The sequence below is a fragment of the Felis catus genome, chromosome D1 (genome assembly GCF_018350175.1).
Source record: "Felis catus isolate Fca126 chromosome D1, F.catus_Fca126_mat1.0, whole genome shotgun sequence".
Classification (NCBI taxonomy): Eukaryota; Metazoa; Chordata; class Mammalia; order Carnivora; family Felidae; genus Felis; species Felis catus.
Window position 1 is genome coordinate 29006523 of NC_058377.1, and position 24975 is coordinate 29031497.

Below are 24975 nucleotides of genomic sequence, written 5' to 3' on the forward strand. Positions count from 1 at the left end.
ATTTTCTATTATTTGTAAATGGCATAGATATTCAAATATATAGGTATAATATGCAAAGTGCCTAGACTTCTTTCTACTCTGTGTGTGTGTGTGTGGGAGAGAGAGAGAGACAGAGAGAGACAGAGAGAGACAGAGAGAGACAGAGAGAGACAGAAAGAGAGAGACAGAGAAATAGGCTACTCAGTTTTCTGATTGCATCTACTCCCCAAAGCTTAAAGCACACATATGGGAGAAGCATATGGGAAAAGTATAGCCTGTTTTTCTCCATTCCTGGATACTTAACAAGATGTCCTAATAAACAACCCCCCAAATGTTACAAATTTCTTTGAACTTTATTGATACACTGCACAATCACAACCATCTCGTATTCATCCTGAATTAGAAAAGGTTACAACTACAATGTAACATGCACAAAATTCAGGTAGTATATTCACCCTTAATACAATTATTGACAGAAATCAAGTCTTCATTGATTTTTGACGGAAAAAATAAGAAAGAAAATAAAAGAAAAAGAACTCTAGAAGTTATACTCTTGTATCATGTGATAATTTTTAAAGCATTTAAACATAGATTTGTTTTAAGGATAATTGTGAGAATGGGCACACCCATTGTCTGACACAGCTATAACGGCACCATTGATAAGTCATATATATATATTTTTTTAATCTAAAGGACTCTGAACTTGACAGATACATTTTCGTACACCCACACATTCCTCACAACTGCACTTTACAGGTCACAAAAATTTTTGAATGATTAAAAATGCTCCCTTTAACTAACACAAGGGCAGCTATTATTACTTATCATTGCTATTATTGATATCCTTATAAATCTGCCAATAATGTAGAATGCGGCCCTAGAAGGATAGTAGAGGGTTCACAATCTTTCTTTCTCCACTCAGTGGCATGGAACAATTGTATGCCTTTAAAAGGGCACCATTGAAAGAAACAAAAAGGAATCTCTTTAAAATATTGGAAATGAGGCTTAGCTGCTTACTTTTAGGATGAAGACAATGGCACCTAATTAAGTCCACTCCACATCCCCTTGGACTCTGAGGCTCCTGCACCTGAAGGCTCAATTGCACTGGTTCAGCTCTGTCATTCTGCCCTATCTTTTAATTGCAAATCTGTTTCTTCTTCCTTTCATTTACTTCTCTTCTTTTAAGTAAGAAATGAGGGAAATGAGAGTGGCATTTTTATTTGTTTGCTTTTAGTGATCATTAGGAGTCCTCATCATATGGTATCTTTTGAAAATGTTACTTTCCTAGTTACACACCTGTGAAGTTTTACTGCAATTGCTCAAACTTATTTGTCTTAAAACCAAAAGGGAAGCTCTGGATGGTAGAAGAGGCAACTGGGTGTAAGTTTCTAGGAATATAACTTGTGTGAAACAAAACCAAAACATCCCCGCTCTTGGAGAAAAGGACAAAAAAGTAAATTTGCCAACAAGAAGAATTTTATGCTCCTTTCCCTAATTTCAAATATATTAAACTTTACTTTAAATAAGTTTTTGTTTGTTTGTTTGCGGTGGGGGGTGGGGGGGTGGGTAGGTGGGAAGGGAAAGTGGGCTGGTTCCAGGTGAGGACTCAAGGTCAAATTGGAAAAGATAACCTCCCCCCATAATCCATCTTATCTTGAGCCACTCCTACCCTCTTTCTCCCCATGGCTCTGATGACATCCATACACAACTACAGAGGAAAGAACATTCCTTTTGGCATTGGAAGCACCAACCAAAACTAGAGCATTCCATTTCTGGACGCGATGGCAATGATAAGCTTTCTTTGATGTTGACTGCCCACTTGGAGGTTCTCTGCTCTTTTCACATAAGAGTTCTTCCAAAATAAGGAGAACTTGTTAACATATCCATGTTGAGATCAAGTTTACTGGATCCATGCAGAAACAGGCCCTTAAATTTAGCCTTGGTTGTGGAGTTTCTGGAGTCCACTGCCACCCAATGGAGCACACTTCCCACCCAGGTTTTGAGAAAAACTGCCCAACCTGTGGAATGTATCATCTAGTATGAGACATAGGTTTCAGGGGACAAAGACCAAGGCCTATTTTTCATAGAAAGCCTTAACTTTCCTTCCATTTCAGCTAGCACAATTGCAGTAGAACAGCCATGCACAATGCTCCCTGCATAACATATGTGAATGTTTTGACCACTGCTCACCTAAATGTCCCCTCTCCCCCAGTTAAAACAAGAATGGAAAAAAAAAAAAACTAAACACATTTGCTTAGACTTGCAGATGACTGTATCAGGCACTTGACAATAAACTACTGAAAAACAAGCTTGACCAGAGCCTTAACACTAGCTCATTCATTGGCATTACTTTGGTGGCAATACATATTAACTGTGTTTTAGGAAGGGGGAAGGTTTCAGAGTAAGTACATTGCTAAATTTGTCACACCTAATCTGATGATAAGTCTTATTTGGTTTCCTTCCCATGTGAAAAACCCATGGAGAGTTGTAGGTTGCTCAGAGTTTTGTTTACCTTCCTTCTTTACCCCTACCCCATTCTTGGCACTGGCACCTTAAAAAAAAATCTATACAACAGGCATTATCCATCTATCCTCCATATTGGAAGCTGAAAAAGCATGTGTGAGTGTGGATATTGTCCTTAGTAGCATTTAGTGTTCTATACGCTTCAAATGTTGGGTAACAGCTCCTGTTTGATGGAGCCATCCCCACAAAAGTAACCCAAACAACACAGAAGCTGGAGTATGTCTATAGTGAAGAAGAGCCATTTTCTTTCCTAGTGCCCAGTTTTCTTCGTTTATTTACTTGGTTTATTAACTTATTTACTTGATTTTCTTTATCCCAGACAGATGAGTATTGACTGTAGGATTTTTTTTCCCCTCTAAAACATGGTTGGAATAGGCAAACACCAGAGGTGCTTCCTGGTATCCAGTGGAAGAGGGCAGCATAGAATTCCATAGTGACTCTGAGACCCAGCCTCATCATGTTCAAAAGGTTCTGGTGATCTTTCTGGTCAGAGGAAGATGGGTCCCTTCCTCTAGAACAACCCTTGACATGAAGAACATGTATAGCTTGTCCACTTCAAGCACTGTGTTCTCCAAGACAGCAAGCACTGTGTTACTCCCCAGAGCCTCCACATTTATTTTACTCCAAAGTAACATTTATTATCAGTAGAACACTCAAATGATGAATTTAATCCCCATACAATGTCTGACACCAACCTGACTCCAGGTGCAGAATGTGATGACAGATCTGAAACACTGATGTCCGACCTTTAATTCTGACTTTGCGTCTGCTCATGATTGTCCCTGGAACTTGGAATCAATACACTGCTTTTGGCACATCATTTATATTCCCAGAATCTGGCTCCTGGCAGCTCACTAGGAAATGCAGATGTCTGTTTATAGCTGTCAAATGTAATATTAATTTTACTCACACCATCTCCCACTCTTACAAAAGTGCCTAGCATTTTGTATGCCAAGACTACCTACCTTTGTATACATGTAGGTATCTATGTATGTCATACATATCTAAGTATATATTACCCCACTGTGTATGTCATGTTCATGTGCCACTATGGACAAAACAAAGAGGCCATTTATATTGGAGGCAGAAGATCAATTAAGCATTAAGGGAATGGAGCTCTATAAAGCTCATATTTATTATTTTTTTAGATTGTGGACCTGAAAGCTTCCCACTGAGGCAGAGCAGGTCTGTGAGATAGTCACTGTTGATGCTTCTTTCCTTTCTCATCATCTCAGAAGGTCAGTCCTTGCAGCATGAGTAAAGAGAGGCATAAGCTTGCATGGTTTTCAATGCCATTCTTTTGGATTATAGGCACCCTTGTTGGCTGAATCTTTCTTGTCTCAGAAAATGATGCATAAACATCAGGTTAGCTCTTGTTTGTCTGCTGGATCTGCTGTGAAAATGGAAAACTGAGGACATTCTTCCCCAAAGCCACTGGAGAAGCAGCCTGTATCAGAGGAAATTGTGAGTCACTTACACTTTCCCCTCCTGTTTGCAGTGTTGTGTTAATCAAGTGCTTGGAAATTAAGTCAGTTGCTCAAGTGCCCTCAGCTCAGAAGAGCTTCCTGAAACAAATACCAGAGTTGTCAACACACCCGCCATGTAATTGGTTTTCATCAGCTTTTTACTGGATAGTTTTCAAACAGATTAAACCAAAACTGGAAGAGGGAGGAGACAATAGCTGAATTCATTGCACTCAGACAGGTAGACTTCTCTCTTCACTGCAGAGACAGATATGTGTTTCCTCTCTTCTGTTCTTGCTATTAAGAAAAGCCAGCCATGGAGTAACTCCCATAGGTTTCTGACACACACTTTCTTGGAAGGCCGAGGGAAACATGAAGTTTGGCATCTTGATCCTTCAAATATGAAAGGAAAAAAAAACAACAACAAAACAAAACATGGCACTGATCAAGGCCTTTCCAGGGCTGATCTGCTTCCCAAGAAGATGCTTTTGGAAACACAGTACTCCAGGAATGGTGAGGGACTGATCCTTAGATTGCTACTTTGGTCCATCTGTTAATGGCATCTACTTTGGAAGGTGGATGGGATATCACCTTCCAAAGAGTCCACGACATATTGCTTTTCTATGCTGTTAGCCTGTGAGACCATTGGCTTTCATATGAAAGTTGATAGGTAATTTTGAAGATGCCAGTGTCTGCTGAAGGTAGAGGAGAAATGAATATAGTGAAATAGACACAATATGTTTAGAAATTAATATGGTGATGAATTGATAGTGAGTAGTAGGGAAGAAATATAGAGAAGTGTTGGATAATTACATTGATAGATTGATAAATAGAGTAAATAGATTGCTACAGAGAAAGATGGGTGGGTAGATAATTGGAGGGAGAGATAAGTCACACAGTCAAGTAGATGGATAACCATATGATTCCTGTGATAGCTTGATAAGCCCTAAATAATCAGTCACCCATGGATCATTTTTTTTTATGAGTTAGCAGTTTTAAAAAAGAAGTACTGTCGTCAAAATGCTTCCCCTCTTTTTTGGTCAAGTGACTTCTAAACTTTTACTTTTAGGTTGTGTGAATAGCCCCAAACCTCTAACCCACATAGTGATAGAGCAAGTGAATAGGACAGAGTGGTTAGAGAAGGTGACAAGAATATCCATATATGTGTATATATACACATATATGGATATGGGTGTATTCAGACCTTCCCAGAAAGAAAGATGTGAACCCCAATGTAATTAGATAATAGTAAACATGGAGGGAGGGATATGTACATTATAATAAAGAAAATGGCCCAAAGCTTAAAAGACACAGATAATAGGACACTTGGATATAACTCTTGCTGTGCACTACATTGTAAGTCAAGTTGTGTCTTCAGGGTGTTTATCATGAGGCACGTTTTTTGCCCAAATGGAGCTTATGGTTTGGTGTGTTAGGGGAGGAGAGGTTCGTAGTGATGATGATGGGGAGAGGAGCAGAGGAAAGGAAAGGGCCCAGGTAGCAGGGATAGATTCCATTTTTGGACACACCAATGAATTATTACCCTAAACATGGTAGAATCCAGCCCACCCATCCCCCCAACCCCACTCATTCAAACTGGAGAAAAACTCAAATAAACCAACCCTCCCCAAAAAAACAAGAAGAACAGAAACAAACAAAAAGAAGCCCAAACTTGTTTGCCCTCCGCAGTGTAGATTAAAGTCTGTGATATGGAGAAGCAGGCGTTGCTCAGAGGACCTATGATTTCTTATCAAAACTTGATGAGGAAGTGGGCAAAGAGGGTCCCTGATAGCCAGAGACAAGCCAGTGCTCTAGAGGCCGAGTTTACACCATCAATGACTGCTCCAGGCCCTGTGTAGGGGAAAGAGAGACAGACCCATTAGCATGCACTCAAAGGATACCATACTTATTCCCTGACAAGCAGATATACAAACATGCTTCTCTGTGAGCATTCCCCCATCTCCCACCTCCCACCATTGATCCCTCGAAATCTGGAAAAATGGAAAGCACCCACTGGGAATATTTAGAAACTCAAAGGGGCAAATCGCTCACATACCCACCACTACATACAGCCTGCTCTCAAAGACTGGGGTTTAAAAAATAAAAGGGATAGAGGGAGGCAATGGCAGTCATTAGGCCTATTGGCTGAAAAGTTAGAATAGCAGACAGAGGTAAGTGGCATGGCAGGATTTGACTGCTGCTCCATAAGCAGCACCTTTAACTATGGAAAAGGTGTCCAGAACAGACAGGGATGGGAGCAGCAAAACAGGGGAGGGAGATGGTCCACAGTGGAGAGAAGCAGGTAGAGGAAAGGAGGAGACAGGAATGGGAATATTTTGTGAGCAACAGGAGTCTATGTGTTGGTGTGGCCAACTTTTTATCCTGCATTACTTAGGTATTGTGGAAGCTCCTCCTGAGGTAGCTGAGGAAGAATGGATTGTTACACTCTAGAGTTTTAGAGACTATGATTGGGTTTATCCCAGCAGTAGCAGTGCCTCTCCAAAGGTCACAAAGACTCTGTATTCTGTCCACATTGCCACCTAATGGTGTGGCCTGATAGAGTTCTCCCTTTGCCCTTTCTTCTGGCCTCTTTGGCTCTTTTAAATGTCCCTAGTGAGTCATCCATGCTCCACTGTAAGACAAGACCATTGAGTCACAAGTGTTGGTCCTTTCACTTAATCTGCCACCTTTGAGAAAACAAACCACATGAAATGGGATTGTCCTAGTCTGTTTCAAGGACCCAGGGCACATGGATCAGCATCTAATTCACCTTTGTATTCCTCCATCACCTTTATTTGCAAAGCATAAGAAACTGCAGTCATAAGCAAGACACCAGTAGCTTGCAGGCAGAGAGGATTCCAGGGAACATGGAATCGAGTATAAGACAGGGGTGAGAAGCCATCAAGAGTCATTCCTGTAGAGCCAGTGGCAAAGAAAGGGAGCTGCAGACAAGACAAGCATGGCTTTTTTTTTTTTTTTTTTACCTTCTCAAGACAGGACTTCCCTGATCCTTTTAGAAGCCAATTGGCTTATTGGAAATAGACATGATTACTTTAAGAAGCACAGTTGGTACAGAGTCTTAAGACAGCATGATGGTGTAGATCCCTGCCTTGCCTAGGAAGGGACTGATGCTAACCTTTTGCTTTGGGAAGTACAGGCCCCTCACTTTAGCAATGAGCATGTAACTGTTCCCAGTCCACGGATTTTCACATGGATATATTTCCTTCCTCCGATTTACAATGTACACAATTCTCCTATTGACTAAAAATTCACATTTACTTGCTAGCTTGAGAGTCTGGTTCATATTGCTGTGCACTTTTTTTATAGAGCATTCACAAAAAAGGGCAGGATCCAGTCACAAGCCCAGTGCTATCATCTCCAGGAAGGCTCCATACATATTTATGAAAAGTAGCCTGACTCTGGAAGGCTCCATCAGTCAAGACATATATCCTAAGGAGCCATACTGGCCTACAGAATGTACGGAGTTGAAAAATGCCCAAAATGGAGCCCAAAGCAATTCTCTATATCGTGTTCTTCAAAAAATGAAAGACTTACATTTTTTAAATGAGTTTATAAGAAAATGAGCAATATAGATTTGTAAGATATATATGTCTCCTTAAGAGTATCTATCAAATATATTTTATAATATTTATAATGTTATTTATATGTTTATTTATATGTTATTTATATATTTAATATAATATTTATTATAATAATAATGTTATATATGGAGAGGACATGCATTAAACTATGTGTCTGTGTGTATCTTTGTCTAATTCACGATGCTGATATTAACTTAAGAAACAATTGAAAGATTAATAAGCTCCACACTAAAGAGACAGAGATCTTTAGTGTAGGAATCACTTTATTCCAAGTTCTACCAGTGGACTTAAGCATTTCTGTAGATGCCATGCTACCAGCACAAGGTGGGATATAGCTAAAACAAAGCAGAAAAGAAAAACAGTATATGAGGAAGGCAAAGCATGAAGGATGAGGTACAGAGAGAGAAGGAGGCAGAATCATAAAGAGAAATGAATGTTTCTGGTGGTGTGTGGCAGTTGCAATAAGACGTTCATTACTGATCAGGCAGAGGGTTTATAGCCACAGTTAAACTTCAGTTGAGTGTTCCATAGAGTGGAAGCCAAACTGTGAGTGTGACTTAGCAGACATAGAGACTGCTCAGCTTGCTTAGGATGATGATGGTAACATGCATTTGCATTGTGTTCTCTAAGTTGCAAGCAGGATTCTAAATGCTACACACATATTAACTCATTTAATCTTCACAAAAGGCTATAAGTTATGGACTACTGGCATGTCCATTTTATAAATGGAGAAACTAAAGAACAGAACAGTTAAGTACCTCACTATGGTCACACAACTTATACACATAAAGCTGGATTAGAATTGAGTCACTCTTTCTGTAGATCCTGTACCCTTGATTGTTTCCACTCGACTTGCTTTCTGTGGAAAATGACCCTTTGTGCATGTTTTATGAGGATCACAGCCACATGAATTGGTAAGTACAACTGGTGAGGAATCTGAGGACCTAATTTCTCTGTATGACTCTGCTGCTCCCTAGCTGACCGGCATCCCCTCTCTGGCCTTGGTTCTACCATCTAAAAAAGTAGAGAAGGTTGGGGTCAGAGACCTTTAAAGCTCTTCTCTTATTAGCATTTTGAGTAATTGTATGAATGGAAAATTTACATCTGGTACTAGAAGGGGCAGCTGGTGAGCAACCAGATGGCCCTTTCCAGTTGGTACAAAACCATCACTACTGTGGCTTTTTGCACGTCAGCATGTCATCTCCTAAAACAGCAAGAGGGCACCAAACATTCCTGGACCCCAGGGCTTCCTTTTCTGTGGCCACATTTTCTATGCAGCTCCAAGGAGCTTTACTCTTCAGCAGGTGTGATAAGCCTTGCTTTATATATCAGACAATATGGTAATTTAACGCCAAACTGCCTTTGGCCAATCAATCTATGAGGAGTGGCTAAGCTAGTCTGGCCAATGAGTTAATCTAATCCACTATAATGGAGATTAAAATTAGCATCTCTTTCCTCATGGATCCTGCACACATTTAAGATTTGGTAGTTAGGGGCACCTGGGTGGCTTGGTCGGTTAAGCGTCCGACTTTGGCTCAGGTCATGATCTCACGGTCCGTGGGTTCGAGCCCCATGTCGGGCTCTGTGCTGACAGCTCAGAGCCTGGAGCCTGTTTCAGATTCTGTGTCTCCCTCTCTCTGTGACCCTCCCCCGTCCATGCTCTGTCTCTCTCTGTCTCAAAAATAAATAAACGTTAAAAAAAAAAAAGTTTTGGTAGCTGGACCAAATGTCAGTAGAGGGACATATAGGAGGGCGCTTGTACCTTGTTCAGAGCAGGAACAGAGGCTCACATCTGTGTACCACTCTCTAGGTTGCAGGAATGTGAAATAAAAGCCATCAGCTATGATCTGTTTTTTTTTTTTAATATCATCATTACAGTAACCCTCATTTTACTATTAATGAAGAAAGCATTTGGTTTGGGTGTCTCCCTTAGGGTTTCCTCTTGCAGAGGCCACTCACCTGATTAGTGATGTGCTTCTTTGTGTTTTAATATAGATTACTACTGTTTAGCTAATTGGTGTGATTCCATGATCACTCAGGACTTATGTTTGGTCCCTTAGGCTGGTAGGAGGCTTTGCAAATGTTAGCTCAATGAATCTGTTAAGGGAAGGGCATGTTACTGGAGGAAAAGTTCACCTGAGCCTAGCAGTGGTAGTACTAAAGCTTGAACACACATCTTCAGATGTCAAGCTGGCTATGGTTTTCCTATACTTGGTTTTTTCAGGTAACAACAGCTACATAGACTTCTCCAAATACTTGGCATCCAAAGCAATACTAGTATTAATTTCAATAAACATGGTCAGGAATTCAAATGGTGCTTTCCTGCTCCTCCCCTCCTCCTCTTCCTCCTCCTCCACTTCCTCCTCCTTCTTTTCACTTCCTCCTCCTCTTTCTCCTCCTCTTCATCCTCCTCCCCCCCGCCTTCTTGGTGGAAATAGGGAGAAAGTTAATTCTTATCTCAAACTTAGAATTCAGAATTTGGAAACATGAGGTAGATTTTCAATTATGTGTTCTACTACAAAAAACTAACCCTGAAATACATTTGGATAAAGGACAAAGGTTTGAAAGAAAGATGGGACCAAATGTCTAAGGAACAGAATCCCTGGGTGCACAGGTAAAATAGAAATCTTCTATGAAATTTAAGAAAGGATTTAGATGCATCTGTACCCCTTGGCTTTGCTGTCTCATCTTTGCAGCCCTAAATATCCTTTGGGATAAAGGCAATGACCGCTATAAAAGTGCAACCAATCCTGGAAACTTTGGAATCAGACCAATTTGGGTTTAAATCCTGACTCTGTGGCATGCCAGCTATGTGATCTCAGACAAGGTAGTTTTCACTTTTCTTATTGAAAATAGAGGTAATAATAATGAATTTACAGAATAATTAAAAAGTCAGACTGGTTAGCATAGTGCCTGGTACAAGCCAGTCATGTGATCATGGTAACCACCACTATGGTGCCTCCACACCTGCTATCTTCCACTCCTTAGTTGAGGCTAATATTGGCTCATTTCAATTTTTCCCAAGTATGTTAAACCTGAGATGTGGTTTTGCTGGTGACAAAGAGAGGAGGTGAGATCCTGAGTTGGGGGTTTGTTGCTGAGAGAGGCCATTGACCATGAGGACCATGGAAAGATATGGGACATAGAGCAGAATGATAGGAGAAGTCCAAAGCCAAGTTCCATGCATGGTCCAAAGGCAAAAGATCAGCCTTGCAAGAGTAAGGGACCCCACACTAGCCTCAGAAAGCCACTGCCATTCACTCAGCAAGTATTGGTTGGAGGCTGATGTGAGCCAGTCTCTGTTTTCAGAGAGAAAGGCAGACACAGTCTGTGCTTTGACAAAGCTTATACTTTAATAGGACCTGGAATATCCTTTCTCCCAGTCTAAATCAGTCAACAAACAATTGAAAAAGGGAAAGAAAGAAGGAAGGGGAAAAAAGGAAAGAAGGAAGGAACGAAGGAAGGAAGGAAAATTTTTAAATCCTCCCAGATTCTGAGTAGACAGTCATTTGGAACAAATAACCAAAATTGCTTTCATCTCAATAATACCCTTCCTGTTGGAGTATTAAGAGAATTTAATTCAATAGAGAGAACTGAATTTGAATTCTGACGCTGGTACTCACTAGCAGGATGACTTTGGACAAGAAAATCAACTTCTCTAAAACATTTTTTTTAATGTATAGAATGGAGAAGAGTGGTTTTGTGTATATATATATATATTATACATACATACATATACATATATGTATACATATGGAATATAATATATATGGAATATAATATATATGGAATATTACTCAGCTATCAAAAAATTAAATCTTGTCATTTGTAACAATGTAGATGAAACTAGGGTGTATTATGCTAAGCGAAGTAAGTCAGAGAAAGAAAAATATTATATGATTTCACTTCTATGTGGAGTTTAAGAAACAAAACAGATGAACATAGGGAAGGGAAGGAAAAATCAGATTAAAGCAGAGAGAGAGACAAACCATAAGAGACTCTAAAATACAGAGAACAAACTGAGGGTTGCTGGAGAGATATTGCGTTGGGGGATGGGATAAATGAGTGATGTATACTAAGGAGGGCACTTGTTGGGATGAGCACTGGGTATTATATGTAAGTGATGAATCACTGGGTTCTACTCCTGAAACCAATATTACAATGTATGTTAACTACTTGAATTTAAATAAACAAATTACGTACTCTAAAAAAAAAATAATGTATAAGATCACTGAAGTAAAGGATTAATTAAATATGAGGTGAATTAAAACCAGGACAGTAACAGCTGATCCTTAAAATAGGATCTTTTATGGGGATCCTGCTTCAAATAAAGAGACCTTGTGGAATCCTAGGTTGTCAAGGATAACTGTCAAACACCAGCTGAAAGCAAATTTGGCTATGGTGAGCAAGCAAGTGACCTGGTCTCTCCTTAAAAGACCTGAAGTGGCTACAAATCATAGATTAAAGCTTCCTAGGGAAGCAAGTGTATTAGAGGCCCAACTCCCTCTGGGCGACTGGCACATTTAAGGAATCATTTTTATGGTTAACAATGACTCAGTTCAATTAGAATGGTTAATACAAATATCAGGTTTAATTAAATATTTTTCAGGCATAAATTGGAAGTGAGAACGTCGATTTTTGCCCTTTCCCCGGATCCAGTCCTTTCTCCACCCTTTCAATGCTAACTGTTGTTAAAATAAAAGCTTTAATGATAATACAAAGCCACAAACCAAACTATGAATGACAACAATGACAACTACAAAATACCTTGGGGCTAGATATGCAGACAAAAATTCTTTAGTCTTCAGAATATAGAAAGAAGAGACAGAGCACATAAATGAACAAGAGATAAATTCAAGAAATGGTAAATGGCATGGAGGTCAATTGACATGTGCCCTCTGGGCCAGAGGGAAGATTTTATGGCCAGATGTGAAGCTCAGCAGAGAAGGATATAAAGAAATAAACAAACAAATAAATAAAATAAAGCCCACTTTTGAGAGGGTGGTTAACTTTTCAATATTAAATATTAGATTTTTAAAAAGCAAATTTGGTTGAGGGCTTCACCTAGAATCAGACTACAGGCCTAGCTAGCTGCTCTGGAAGAAAGACATTGCTGCCGCATTCAAGCGGTGGATGATAACCCTCTGGAGGAGCAGGTTTTGAAAATCAAAGTACCCAAACTCAGCACAAAGCTCCCCTCAAATATATTTAAGCTTACTGATGAGATCTTGCCTTGCAAGAGATTTTGAAGCTTAAAAATGACAATAAAGGTATTGAAAGGTGTCACTGTTATTTTTTTTTTCCTTTCCATGATTGCCATGAAAATATGGCATGGTTCTTCAGCAACATTACAGTGTATCTCTGTAATTCTACTAAAATAGCAGATGGTAGGGTGATCACATTAAAAAAGAAAAGAAAGAAAAAAAACCCACAGGCAAGTTGAACTTGGTGATAGCACAATGAGATCAATGAAGTATCTGAAGTCTAAGAAGATACAGTTTTGTTCTGAAATTTGGATGGGTTTTATAAGTATGAATATGAACTAGGTGACCTTCCTAATGAGGAACCAAAAGGATAATGATGTTCTTGGTGATTAAAAGAGGAGCAAGGAAATCTAATTAGAGGATGCATGTGTTACACTTGTTGGTGAAACAGGAACCTATTTTCAGCAGTGCTGGCTGATGAAGGCACCTCATTCCCCTTCAAAGAGAACTTTTCCTCCATTGTCTTTAATTACAGTGGAAAACACGGCACTATGTTGTTTTACAAGGAAGATTAACTGGGCTTTACAGAGTGAAGACTTGTGGATAAAGAGGCCAAAAAAGGCAGCCATCTTTGTTTTGTTCTCTTTAGCATTCCCTGTTTTGTATTTACCACAAAGACAAGAGCTGAAGAAGTTAATATCAGAAGTTAATTCCAATCTGTCAGCTCATCACAAACTTGAAAGAGACAAGACTTTGGTCTATGCTGAACCACAAGCTCTTGTGTGTGTGCTGACATCAGCACACCCTGAATGCTCAGTGTTATGTTCTAAATGCTTAGGCTAATAGCCAGATGTCAATGATTCAGATAGAGGAGGGTGGGGTGTGAGGGAACAACAAGAAACCTCATCAGGAATGAAATGTGAAATGTCTGCATTTTTTTTCTAATATGTTGACATTTTGCAGGTTGGGGAAAATACAAATGATTACGCTGCTGTCATCAGCCAAAAGCAATTGGTATTTCTCTCTGACTCATTCCCTCCCACCTGGATTTAAATTGTGGATTTGAAAATAAAAATCATATACATTATTATCAACAGGAAATGGACAAATATGTACAGCTTTAGATGTCTTTGCAAGAAGAAGTCACTTGATGAACATCTTCCTAAATGGTGAATTGCAATGTTTAATAGAGTCTCTCTCAGAAAGAAGACCCAGGGTTGGGAGGGATACCTAAATTCCAAATAGGATATATGGAAGCTGGAATGCAAGGGGAGAGTGTCAGAGAAATAATAATTTGACTTCCCTGGAAGGAGAAGACCACAAGTCCTTTTGTGTATTAGGCTTTTCTTTGGCTATTTGAGTTTCACACTGTATACAGACTACCATTGGTTCCCCCCTTTGACTGGAAGTTTTGTTAATTTGACAAATGTTTACTGGGGAAAAAACATTGCAAGATACAGTGCTGCATCCTGTAAGTGCAGAAAAAAAATACACACAAGATATAAGCCTAAGTGTAAGCTAGTCTGAAATCCCAAGAGAAAAGTGATTCTTCAATGGGGCTCAGAAACACTTTATGAATGGGGTAACATTGAGTACAATCTTAAAGGAGAAGTGCAGTTTTATCAGAGAAGAGGGCAAAAGCTTCCACCTGTGACCCTATAGCATCCTGGAAGACATAATATGTGTATAGTTTAGAAAGAAACATGAGATTAAGATCAGACAGACCTGGATGCAAAACCTGGTCTTTCCACTTCCTCCTGTGGTAGAATTCCTGTCTGTGAGAATTTGGTCCAATCACCTGAATTCTCTGAGCTCTGTTCTCTTCTTCTTTGAGGTGAGAATAATAACAGTACCTACCTCAAAGTGTTCTTAGCTCTTTAATACATGTCTGGCTGACACTCAATAGTTAGTAGCCTTTTCATTTAGTATATTCTATTATTCTACTGTAACTGTCTATTTACTTGTTTGTATGGAGTTGTGGACTTTGTTCCTCTTTGTAACTCAATCCAAATGGATTGATGGATGAGAAGAGATGAAGAAGCATGGTCCAAGTCTTATATATGTAATAGGATCGGCATTCTGACACAGGTGGTCTAGCATGATGGGTGCATACAAGGAAGTAGGAGAGCATGAAGTATAAGGGTGGGTGGATCCTACAGCAAGAACAAACGCCAAGGCCATTCTTTCCTTGTAGGCAATTTTTATCAGGACATAAACAGGTGCAGTTTAAGTTTTGGAAATGTCACTTGGCCCCACAGTGGCAAAGGGCTCACCAAACACGCAGGAATTGGTAAGAGAATAGCATGACTCTTCAGGGAAGGCACACACCCCAGTGTAAGTGAGAATGGAATGGTGAGCCCACAGTCCAGAAGAAGAGCCATGGCCCACTTGCAAGTTGGTACCAGGTGTAAACATAAGGGAGAGGAAGAAGTCAGAACCACCAGACAGATTCTAGTGAAAGTGTGTAGGTGAGAAGACAAGGTATACAATTGAGTGAGAGGCATGTCTGAGAAAGATTGAATTTGTGATTCCCATGGTGCATACAAGTACGGAGAGTGGTTTGTAGCTCAGAATTAAGGAAAGTTATAAAGATACAAATTTCGTAGTTATCAGACTGTTGTCAGAGACCATCAGTCTTCAGTGTGCAAAAGATTCCCTTGGAGTGCTTGCTTTAAAAGCACATTCTCAGGACCTTCCCTGGAGACTTTGATAAAATGAGTCTGTGGGAAGACCCATGAATCTGCATTTTTAAAGCTCCCAAAGCAAGTGCAGTGAAGGCTACGATATTGCTTTGTAAGATGTCTGAAGACATAGAAGATCCCTTCTCCTGCCACTGCGATGATATGCTCCCTGGACAGACTCATGGGGCAGGTGGAGGAGGGGCCAGGAGCAGAGCAATCCAGAAAGGTAAGAAACACACTACCCAGGTGTATCACAGAAGCCAGGAGTGGGTGCTGGGGATCAACAGGAAGTCTGGAGCTGAGATTCAGCTGGGTTTAGGACGGAGACAGAACATGGAAGACTGAGGTGTGATGGTGCTGGAAGAGGTGGAGAAGGGAACAAAGAATCTCCCTGTCAGAGGTCTGGAGGAAAAGGCCAAAGAAGATGTAGGATGGTACACAGAGGGCACACTAAAGACAATCCCCAGACTCCTCATGCCCATTCCCCAGATCTCCTCTGGAGGCACGTGGGGGCAAGGTGTGCTTCTTAGCACACCCTAATAAAGGAGTGGAGAAGGCCGGTAGAGGCAGGAGGGTGTTGGTGTGGGGTGAGCAGGGGCTCTGAGGCTCTGCCTACAGGTACCGGTGGGGTGCACAGTGGATGGGGAAATCATCAAAGGGTGGAGGCTGAGAATCATTGGCTGGTGCTGCCTGTAGTTGTAGAAAATCCAGTTTGAAGAGCCAACCTGATATATATATTTATTCTGGAGGAATGGCCATTAGCAAAAGAAAACATAAATTTGTCCTCATGGCTTCCAGGGGCCACTGAGGTAAGCTGGAGTCCTGGCTGCTCTGAGGGGGGCTGAGGCATTGCCTGAGGAAAAAATCCAGAGCCCAGATGTTGCCTTAACTGGAATATTTTGCCATTTTCATTTGCAATGACAAGATTCCTATCAGTTGTCCCTATTCCTGATACTTAACTCTTAATGAAACTAATTTGTGTCACTACAATTTCACAGATAAAATGTGAGAAATCTGTTTTTCTCTCTGCAGGCCCCCCCCCATCCTTTCTGGCATTGTATGCACTCTCTGTCCCTCTCCCCTGCCAGTTCCAGTAATCCAGGCGTTTATATGGCTCATTAAGCGCATCACACTCTCTGCAGTGCTGGGTGTAATCAAGTTCAGTATCTTCCCTCTTTACTCTTTAAAGACAGGGGGATGGGGCCTCTCTGGCTCAGGACTCAGTGGAGGCAAAGTGGGTTGGCAAGTTGAGAGAAGTGAGTCGCTTCCTGGAGGGGCAGAGCTGGGGCCAGCAGGCTGAGCTTGGCCATCTCTCTGCTGCTGCAGGCCTGGCAAGACTTCAAGGTGCCAGCCCTCCAGGTGGGCCTGCAAATAGCTGCATCCACTCAATAAAACTTACTTATATTTAGAGCAGGTTGCTTTTCCATTAAAAAAGCATTTTGATTGCTGCCATTTCCAAGGTTGTGAATGATAAGTTTTGGAGACCTGCCTTTAATACTATTTCCCCATTGTTTCTTAACTTTAGAACGCTTAGCTGGCAGTCAGCTGAGAGTCCATCTTGTTCTGTTCTTACATTTCAGAGACAACCAGAGAACAGAGAGCATCAGTTTGAACCAGGGTCGAGACCAGAACTCTGTTTTTCTTGTTCCTGGTCTCTCAACGTTCTGTGGTCTTTCTAGTACCTGCCATTGCCCCACACTAAGAAACTTCCAGGCAGTCTAAAATGCCACTGTGAGTTGTACTCTGCCTGCCTGACCTATCTCATCAGTGTGGCTTTTGAAGGGCAGCAGCTGGTGTGGAGGGAAGAATCACCTCATGTGGGTGCCATCCACTGATCTGTCTCTGTGCGTCGCCCACCCACCTATGTTGGCTCTCACAGTCTGCCCCATCATGTCCTGCCTCACCCCACTCCCCAACCTACTGTCTCACAAGCTTTGTCTTATGTGTTCTTTTGAAACTGCTTTCATCCCATTTTTCCTTGTTCTTTGCATGCAGGTAGGAAATAGATAAAGGTATGTTTGTGTGAGAGCCCTGTTCTGAGTATGTGTTGTGATGGGGTCACAGTGCAGAGTCAAAAGGGTCTCCAAAAACAATCCTACATTCTTTGAGGCCAAACACCGCTGCATGCCTGAGAATGTGGAGGCGTGTGTATTTGGGAAGTATGAGTATATGGGTTGTAAATGTAAAAAATGTCTTTTAAAAGAATGCAATCAAAATTTTTTTTGAATTTTTAAAATTATTTTAAGGAACCCTCATGCACTGTTGGGGGGATGCAAACGGGGTGCAATCACTGTGCAAATCAGTATGGAGGTTCCTCAAAAAATTAAAAATAGAATTACCATATGATCTGGTAATTCCACTATTGGGTATGTACCCAAAGAAAATGAAAATACTTTTTCAAAAAGATATATGCACCCTTATGTTTACTGAAGAATGGGATCAGATTTAGATGGATGAGTGGAGATGCTGGTATAGGTAACAGACACACATAGGCTAATTGTTGATATGGGTTTCTATCTGGAAAGTCGTCTACCAATGTCCATGATGAGTTGCCAAGTATGGTGAGTTGTATCAAAGCAGTAAAAAGAGTTCAGATACTAGAACAAGAGTACATAGGCTTTAATCTCAGCTCAAACATTTGTAAGATAGTATGAGTAAGTAAGCTGCCTAATCTCTCAGTTTCATCCTCTGTAAAATCAGGATATAGTACTTAATTCCTAGAGTCATTAAATGAGATAAAACATGTAGAACAGGGGTGCCTGGGTGGCTCAGTCAGTTAAGCATCTGACTCTTGATCTTTGTTCAGATCATGATCTCACCGTTCATGAGTTCAAGCCCCATGTCAGGCTCTGTGCTGATGGCAGGCATGGAGCCTGCTTGGGATTCTCTCTCTCCCTCTCTCTGCCCACCTCCACTCTCTCACTCTCTTTCTGTCAAAAAAAAAAAAAAAAACTAAAAAAAAACCTATATAGAACACTTAGTTTAGTGGCTCTGCACATAGTAAAATGTTGGTAACACTAATTAGACACAATTATGGGAATACTGAGGCCTAGAAGGAACACCCGTGGCCCACAGAAAGGGCTAGTCAGCTGGACAATGTCACTCTGATCTTGTGTCAAGTTATTTCCACTCAGGCATAGTGTCAGATAATTACAGGACATATTTTCTAAAATGCTTTCACTGAGGAGAAAAATAAGTTACATGGAGATTGACTTTCCCAGAGCCCTTCAGCTGGTGAGCAGCAGAGCCTGGCCTCAGAGAGGCTCTGAGACTACTGACCTATTGCATTTTTCTACATTTCATTCCTGAACAGCTGAATTTCTGCTGCTGGCATCATCAATGCAACCGTCCAATCTCTGTTTATCCATTCATTCAACAAGACTTTCCTTACCCACAAATGTGTATGGAGCTCTGTGCTAGGTTCTAAGGATCAAACCAGACATTGTCCCTACATTTATGGAGCATACAGGCTAAAAGGGAGGGAAGATTTTAATCAAACTACATAAATGAAGCAGAAGTAAAATTGCAACTAGCAAGTGAAGTCTACAGAGAAAAGGATTGTAGCCATGGCACAGCCCTGTGTCCTCATCACTGAGAACAGCACCTGACTTGTGGCAGATACTGGCAAATACTTACTGGACGAATGCTAGGGAAAGCACTGTGGTGAGAGCAACCTCCAGAAGCATTGTATGAGAAAGTGTGCAATGGAGCACTGACCTACTCAGGGAAGACTTCCTCAGGAAGGGATCCTAGATGAGTGAGTACTAACCAGGTGAAGCAGGCTGGGAGGATCCTGGGGATTAGTACCACTGTAGTAAAGGGCACAAGAGACTTCAGAAGAAAGGAACATACAGTCCAGTTGAGCAACAATATTGGCAGCCATACCAAGGGAAGCAGTGAGAAGATGGGCTGTGTCACAAAGTGTTTAAAAATACTTTTGTTTCATAGTGTTCAGCTGTTTCATATTGTTATGCCTCCATGATGAACATTGTCTTATTGACAATTCCCAATGACAGTCAGCAGGCCTGGAAACATCATTCCAGTTTTAGCTTTGTAAACTGAGGCCTGTAGACTTTGTGTGTTGTCTAAGTCACACATCTAAACATAGCATCTGTGGGGCTTTCTGTCTATAAGATGTTATACAGTCCTCCCACCAGCTTTCTAAAGGAAGGTACTGATAGCACATCTGAGGAAAATAAGATAAGCAAGGTTAAGTAGCTGTCAGGTGGCCTGCCAAATTGGGAGATGGAAGCTAGGTCTTCTCTATGGAATGCATTGTATCTCCCTACATTCATATGTTGAAGACCTAACCCCCTAATGTGTATTTGGAGATGGATCCTATAAGGAAGTAATTAAAGTTAACTGAGGTTATAATGTTAGAGCCCTAATTCAATAGCATTAGTGCCCTAGTAAGAAGGCATATGAGAGAGTCCTCTCTTTCTCCCTCACCCCCTCCATTGCCATCTCTGCCTGTATCTCTCCACACACCACACACACTCAGAAAAAGGCCATGTGAGGACAAAGTGGTCATCTATAAGCCAGGAAGGGAGCCCTCATCAAAACCAGATGATAGGTCTTCCTGGCTTATCTTGGGCTCCTGGCCTCCAGAACTGGGAGGAAATACAGTTATATTGTTTACGATATTTTGTTATGGCAGCCCTGGCATGGTGATACAGTCTTAAGATACATTGCTGTTATCTGCTATGACACACCTCTTTCATTAGTGGTTGGGAGGTGCAAGAACCTAGATTATTCAGTTGTCAGTCCTAGGTTCCCTCTCTTGGTCATATTCATTACCCCTCATGACCTTTCTGAGGGGGTCATGGTAGGCTGAGGAGCAGAGCATCACACCCATCCCACCATTTCCCCTCCGTTTAATCAAGACCAAGATGTGGACATTCATAGACATTAAAGTGTGGGCAGTGGTGGTGGCCTGTAATTGTCCTAGATCCAGAGCTATAAAAAGTGACAGTTACAGAGCTGATTCCAGGACTGAAAAATTTAAATGTCACCACTTTCTTTGTGATTGAGATTGAGCATAGGGAAATAGGGCTGTAAGGCTATTGCCTCTGGAAGCACAGATGAGCACGTACTGCTGCATCGTTGTGAGTGTGTGCATGTGTTCATTGAATGCTATTTACCCAGGATCTGAAGGAGCATCCACTTCTGGGTTTCATCCAGTACCTACTCACTGGTATGTGTACCTCAGTGTTAATTAACCTCATTGGTCTTCCTTTTACTCGTCTTTAAAATGGACTTAGTAACCTATGTTGCACAGTACTGGCTAACATAATGCATAGAAACCAGTAAATATTTGGTAAATGGTAAATATTCTTACTATTATTATGAATAATGACCCCCAAATATTTCTATTTTAAAATGAAGTTTATAGAATTAAATCATTTTCCCCTTTTGCTTTGATCTAAAAGAATAAAATATTCATAGTAGGGTGACTTCCCCATGAAGATAATCATTTGATAATCCATTTGGTCTCTTGGTTGCATTCCTCTTGGTGCTGCTATGTGCAGAAATAGCAGAATATTTGTTTATTTTACAGGCCACCAAGTCAAAGTGTATTGATTTTGGGGGGAACCTCTTCCCCAAAAATGTATAATAATGTGAGTGTTTATGTGAAAGCCATCATATTCTACATGCTTGTTACCTAAATTGTGCAAACCAAACTCCCTGAAATCTATCTACTAAGGGTAAATAAGTCAGGGAGGTCGAGCAGGCAAGCCTATCTTTAAAGTAGGCTTATATTCAAAAGCATAGGCATTCAGGCAGGCAGAGGAAGGAAGGAACATGCTGTACCCACCTGCCACTGCTGATGAGGGGCTTATTTCTAAGACACACACAGCACAATGCACACACAATGCAGAGAGAAAACAAAAGACATAGATCACACATTTCAGATGGTTGGTGGACAAAGTTTAGTTAATGTCAGTGCTGAAAGCTTGTTCAGGGTCTGAGGTACACATGGAAAGATGAATACCTTTTCATCCCACTCACCTCTAACCAAATCTCAGCGAATAAACAAATACATACACACACGAAATATCACAACAACCTGGCCCTGGCCCATGGTGTGAAATGCTACACACAGAGATGGACACAACAATGTGGGAAGGCTGGATGAGAGAGAAATGAGGGCTTCTAAGGGAGCCAGTCAGGACTCTGGAGACCTCTCCATTTATATGGGAGGAAAAGACCTTCAGAGAAGGTTTTGATGCTCCAGCTTTGGACAGAGCAGCCATCGTGATGAAGACACAGACTACTGCTCTGTCCACTCAGTGAGTGAGAACATGACATGACAATCGATATGAGAATCATGATGGCTGCAGTTGACTTAGTTCAAATCCATAAATATAACCCCCAGAATTATAGACTCTTACTATATAAGGTATCTTAAAATTATATCTAACTTACCCCCTCAGACCTTTAGATACTACAATCAAACTGTTCCCTGGTTCTATGCTCTTTATGGCAACCACCATTCAACTTGGTTCAGAATTGGGTTTACTCCTTTTGTGAGGTGCAAACCTTGCCTTTCAGTAGACCATGAAATATTAATTACCTTGCAAACATCACTGTTCATGCTTAGGAGAATGACAGGGAGAAGCATTTCATATCTAAGGGTGGTGGGTTGAACAGTATGGATGAACATAGGCCAAGCAAATCCAGCCTTTCTCCCTCTACATGCCCCGATCCCACTGCACCCAGGCTTCCTGCACTCACCATACAGTGTGATGCTGGCATTGGTGTTCCCAAGCTTGTTTGTGGCCACACAAGTATAGTTTCCATAATCCTTTTCTGAAACATTGAAGAAAGTCAGAGTGGATATGTGGCCTTTGTTCTCAATCCTCACGCCGCCCAGGCCGGTGGCTAGCCTGCAATAAGAGAAGGTATTGCTGGTCTGGTTCTACAGATAGAGTGAAACAGCAAACAGAGAAGCAGGGGAAAGTGATAGATACCAGAGATGAATCTTATAAGGAGGCTCCCCTCCTCACAGACACCTTTCCTCTAACTGACCCAGTGTCTCTAATTCAAAACATAAGTACCACAGCCTCCACAGGAGGAAAAAAGAGAGAATATTCATGCTTCAAAGGTGAAATTTACTGGTGTCTAGTCATTGATGGCTGCCATGTCTACAACTAATCTCAGGTTGTGAAATGAGGTCAATTCATTTTCCCACTTTCCAGCTTCCTCTATTTTTTCATTCCTGGTTCTAAAAGGAGACACTGTTATAAAGTGGACTAACGCATTTTGGTTTTGCCATATCGTTCTCCTTTACTTTATCATTCTCTTTCCATGTGGGGAATGATCCATTGGCTCTGCATCAGATATGCCCTATTTCCATTTTCAGGGTACCTGGTATCTTCCTTGAACCACTGGAATTCAGCCATAGGCACTGCAGAGGCTTCACAACTCAAGATACCCTTCTGACCAACAGAGACACCAGTGTTCTTGGCTTTTGAGATATAGGGAGGGTCTGTGGAAGGAAAATGCAGAGTGATTTCATGAAACAGATGAAAGGGAAATTTAGTCACCTGTCATGCAAATGGATTTCTTATGACACCCTACCTTCCCAGTTAAATAACCCTTTATTTTAGGAAAATAATTCTTGCTTAAAGATATTGCATTTACCCCAGCATCTTCTTAAGCCTTGAAATCAATTCAAAGTAAACAATTCTCCCCATTAGCTAAAAGTTCTGACAGGCACAGGTAGACTCCAGGGGCAAAATGGCAATGGGGACACTCATGGTGCAAAACAATCTGAGAAAGTATTTTCCTGTTGGAAACAATTTGGAACTATCAGAAAATGGCACTGTCATGACCAACTTGTGCTCTTAATACCTATATTATTTTTTCCTCTGAAACTTCCTGACAATGGGTCAACTCACAGTTTACAGTGATTTTTACTTTCCGCACATCGGGTGCGGCAACATCATTCAAGGCGCTGCATTCATACTCCCCAGACTGGTCACGTTTGATGTCAGAGATTTCCAGGTATTCATCCTCACTCACAAAGCCCTGGCCTTCTGGGAGGAAAGAGACAGAAACAATCAAGAAACTGTGAAACCAGGGACAGAACCATATTCATATCTTGAGCTTGTAAGGAAAGGAATACAAAAAGCTGTAATAATGGGTTTTGAACATCGAGTCAAAGATTATAAGACACCATGTTGACCAAATAGTATGGCATTTGAAGAAAGAAATTCTCTGCTTGAGTCTTGCGTCAATGTGTTTTTGTCCAAGTCACTTTAACTTTTTAGACCATTTGGAAAGAAGAGGCTTTCATTGTTTTTCCTATATGATTATTATGAGGATTAACTAAGAGAATACACGTGAAATGCCCAACACACTAGTAAACTTTGATATTTTAAAGAGAATTGTTATGATTAATAACATAATAAAAATGTAAGGATAACTTTAGGGTATGTTAGTGTGGGCATCTTAATTTTTTATTATGTAGAAATTCCCTTGGAGACAGAGAACAAAATACTAACTACTTGTAGAATAAATAAGCAAAATAAATTAATATTTTAATATAGACAGATGTAAAGCAGTTGATTTGTTTTCAAATTGTACTAAAGAAGAAAAATTGGAGAAAGAGTGAATACAGAAGTACTCTGTGACTGTTTTGCAGGATGTGCTCAATAAATGTTTGCCAACATAAAATAACAGTGGTGGCCTCAAATGATGGATCCAGAGTTACTGGAACACCCTTATGGATTTAATACCTGACTTTGTGGGACATTCTGGAGGCTTTATTCCTAGGCACTTGTGAAGATTGGAATTCATGATACAAAATATTGTGCGTTTGTAAAATGTATATTGTTTGCAGCCATTACATGTCTTACAAAAATCTGGTCCCTCTGTCTTGTCCCTTATTCCCATCCCTGTGGTTCAGCAAAAAATAGAACAGACCCTCTGCCTTGAAATTCAAATGTTTTCAGTTCTGTCAAAGCACTAGGCTCCCATGAAAACCCAGCCAACACAAAGGCCAGGGAGGAAGTACAGCCATTTGCATTTCTTTTCTGCCTGTTGCCCGATTCCTTTTTGTGCTCCAGACATTAGAGTGAAAACAGTTTTAGGAAGATAACAACTCATTATAATTTTCCTCAAACACACATATAAACATATTCCTATCCAATGGATGCTCCATCAACTAAGTTTAGGTCCACTATGGATGTGAAACAGCAGGAAGTTGAGGGGTAGGGTGATGGGCAGTGGGTAGAGAGACAGGTGCTTTAACAACCTGATTTTGATTCAAGTCTAAGCCTTGGGGAGTTTTCTCCCACCCTGCCCATTTCCCCAGACCACTTGCTTTTCACCTCATGTGGCCTTCATTGCCTCCTCTTCCCACCCTAAGTCCCAAACACCCAGGCTCTTCCATTAGTTACCAAGTATATCCCAAGAAGGTGTGGGGCCCCTGGCAAAATATTTTTCAAGGGGACCCTCTATATATAAACAATTGCAGTCACCAATTCTGGTAGCCCAATATCATGTAATTACATGAAAG

The 24975-nt window shown here is 40.8% G+C and overlaps 1 protein-coding gene across 6 annotated transcripts in view; it reads right to left on the minus strand.

Annotated features, from left to right (window-relative positions):
- Positions 1-311: 311 nt before the first annotated feature.
- OPCML (opioid binding protein/cell adhesion molecule like) overlaps positions 312-24975 on the minus strand; it is a 1071462-nt gene continuing 1046798 nt past the window's right edge. For 3 of the 6 annotated variants that reach the window (XM_023239305.2, XM_023239306.2, XM_019811571.3), the window contains 5 exons: positions 23354-23491; positions 22821-22941; positions 22188-22339; positions 21268-21294; positions 312-5816 (listed from right to left, as the gene is read on the minus strand). In XM_023239305.2, coding sequence (XP_023095073.1) covers positions 5716-5816; positions 21268-21294; positions 22188-22339; positions 22821-22941; positions 23354-23491 — 539 coding nt within the window. In that variant the 3' untranslated portion in view covers positions 312-5715. The remainder of the gene's footprint in view (positions 5817-21267; positions 21295-22187; positions 22340-22820; positions 22942-23353; positions 23492-24975) is intronic. The other 3 variants (XM_019811572.3, XM_019811573.3, XM_003992583.6) reach the window with 3 other exon arrangements.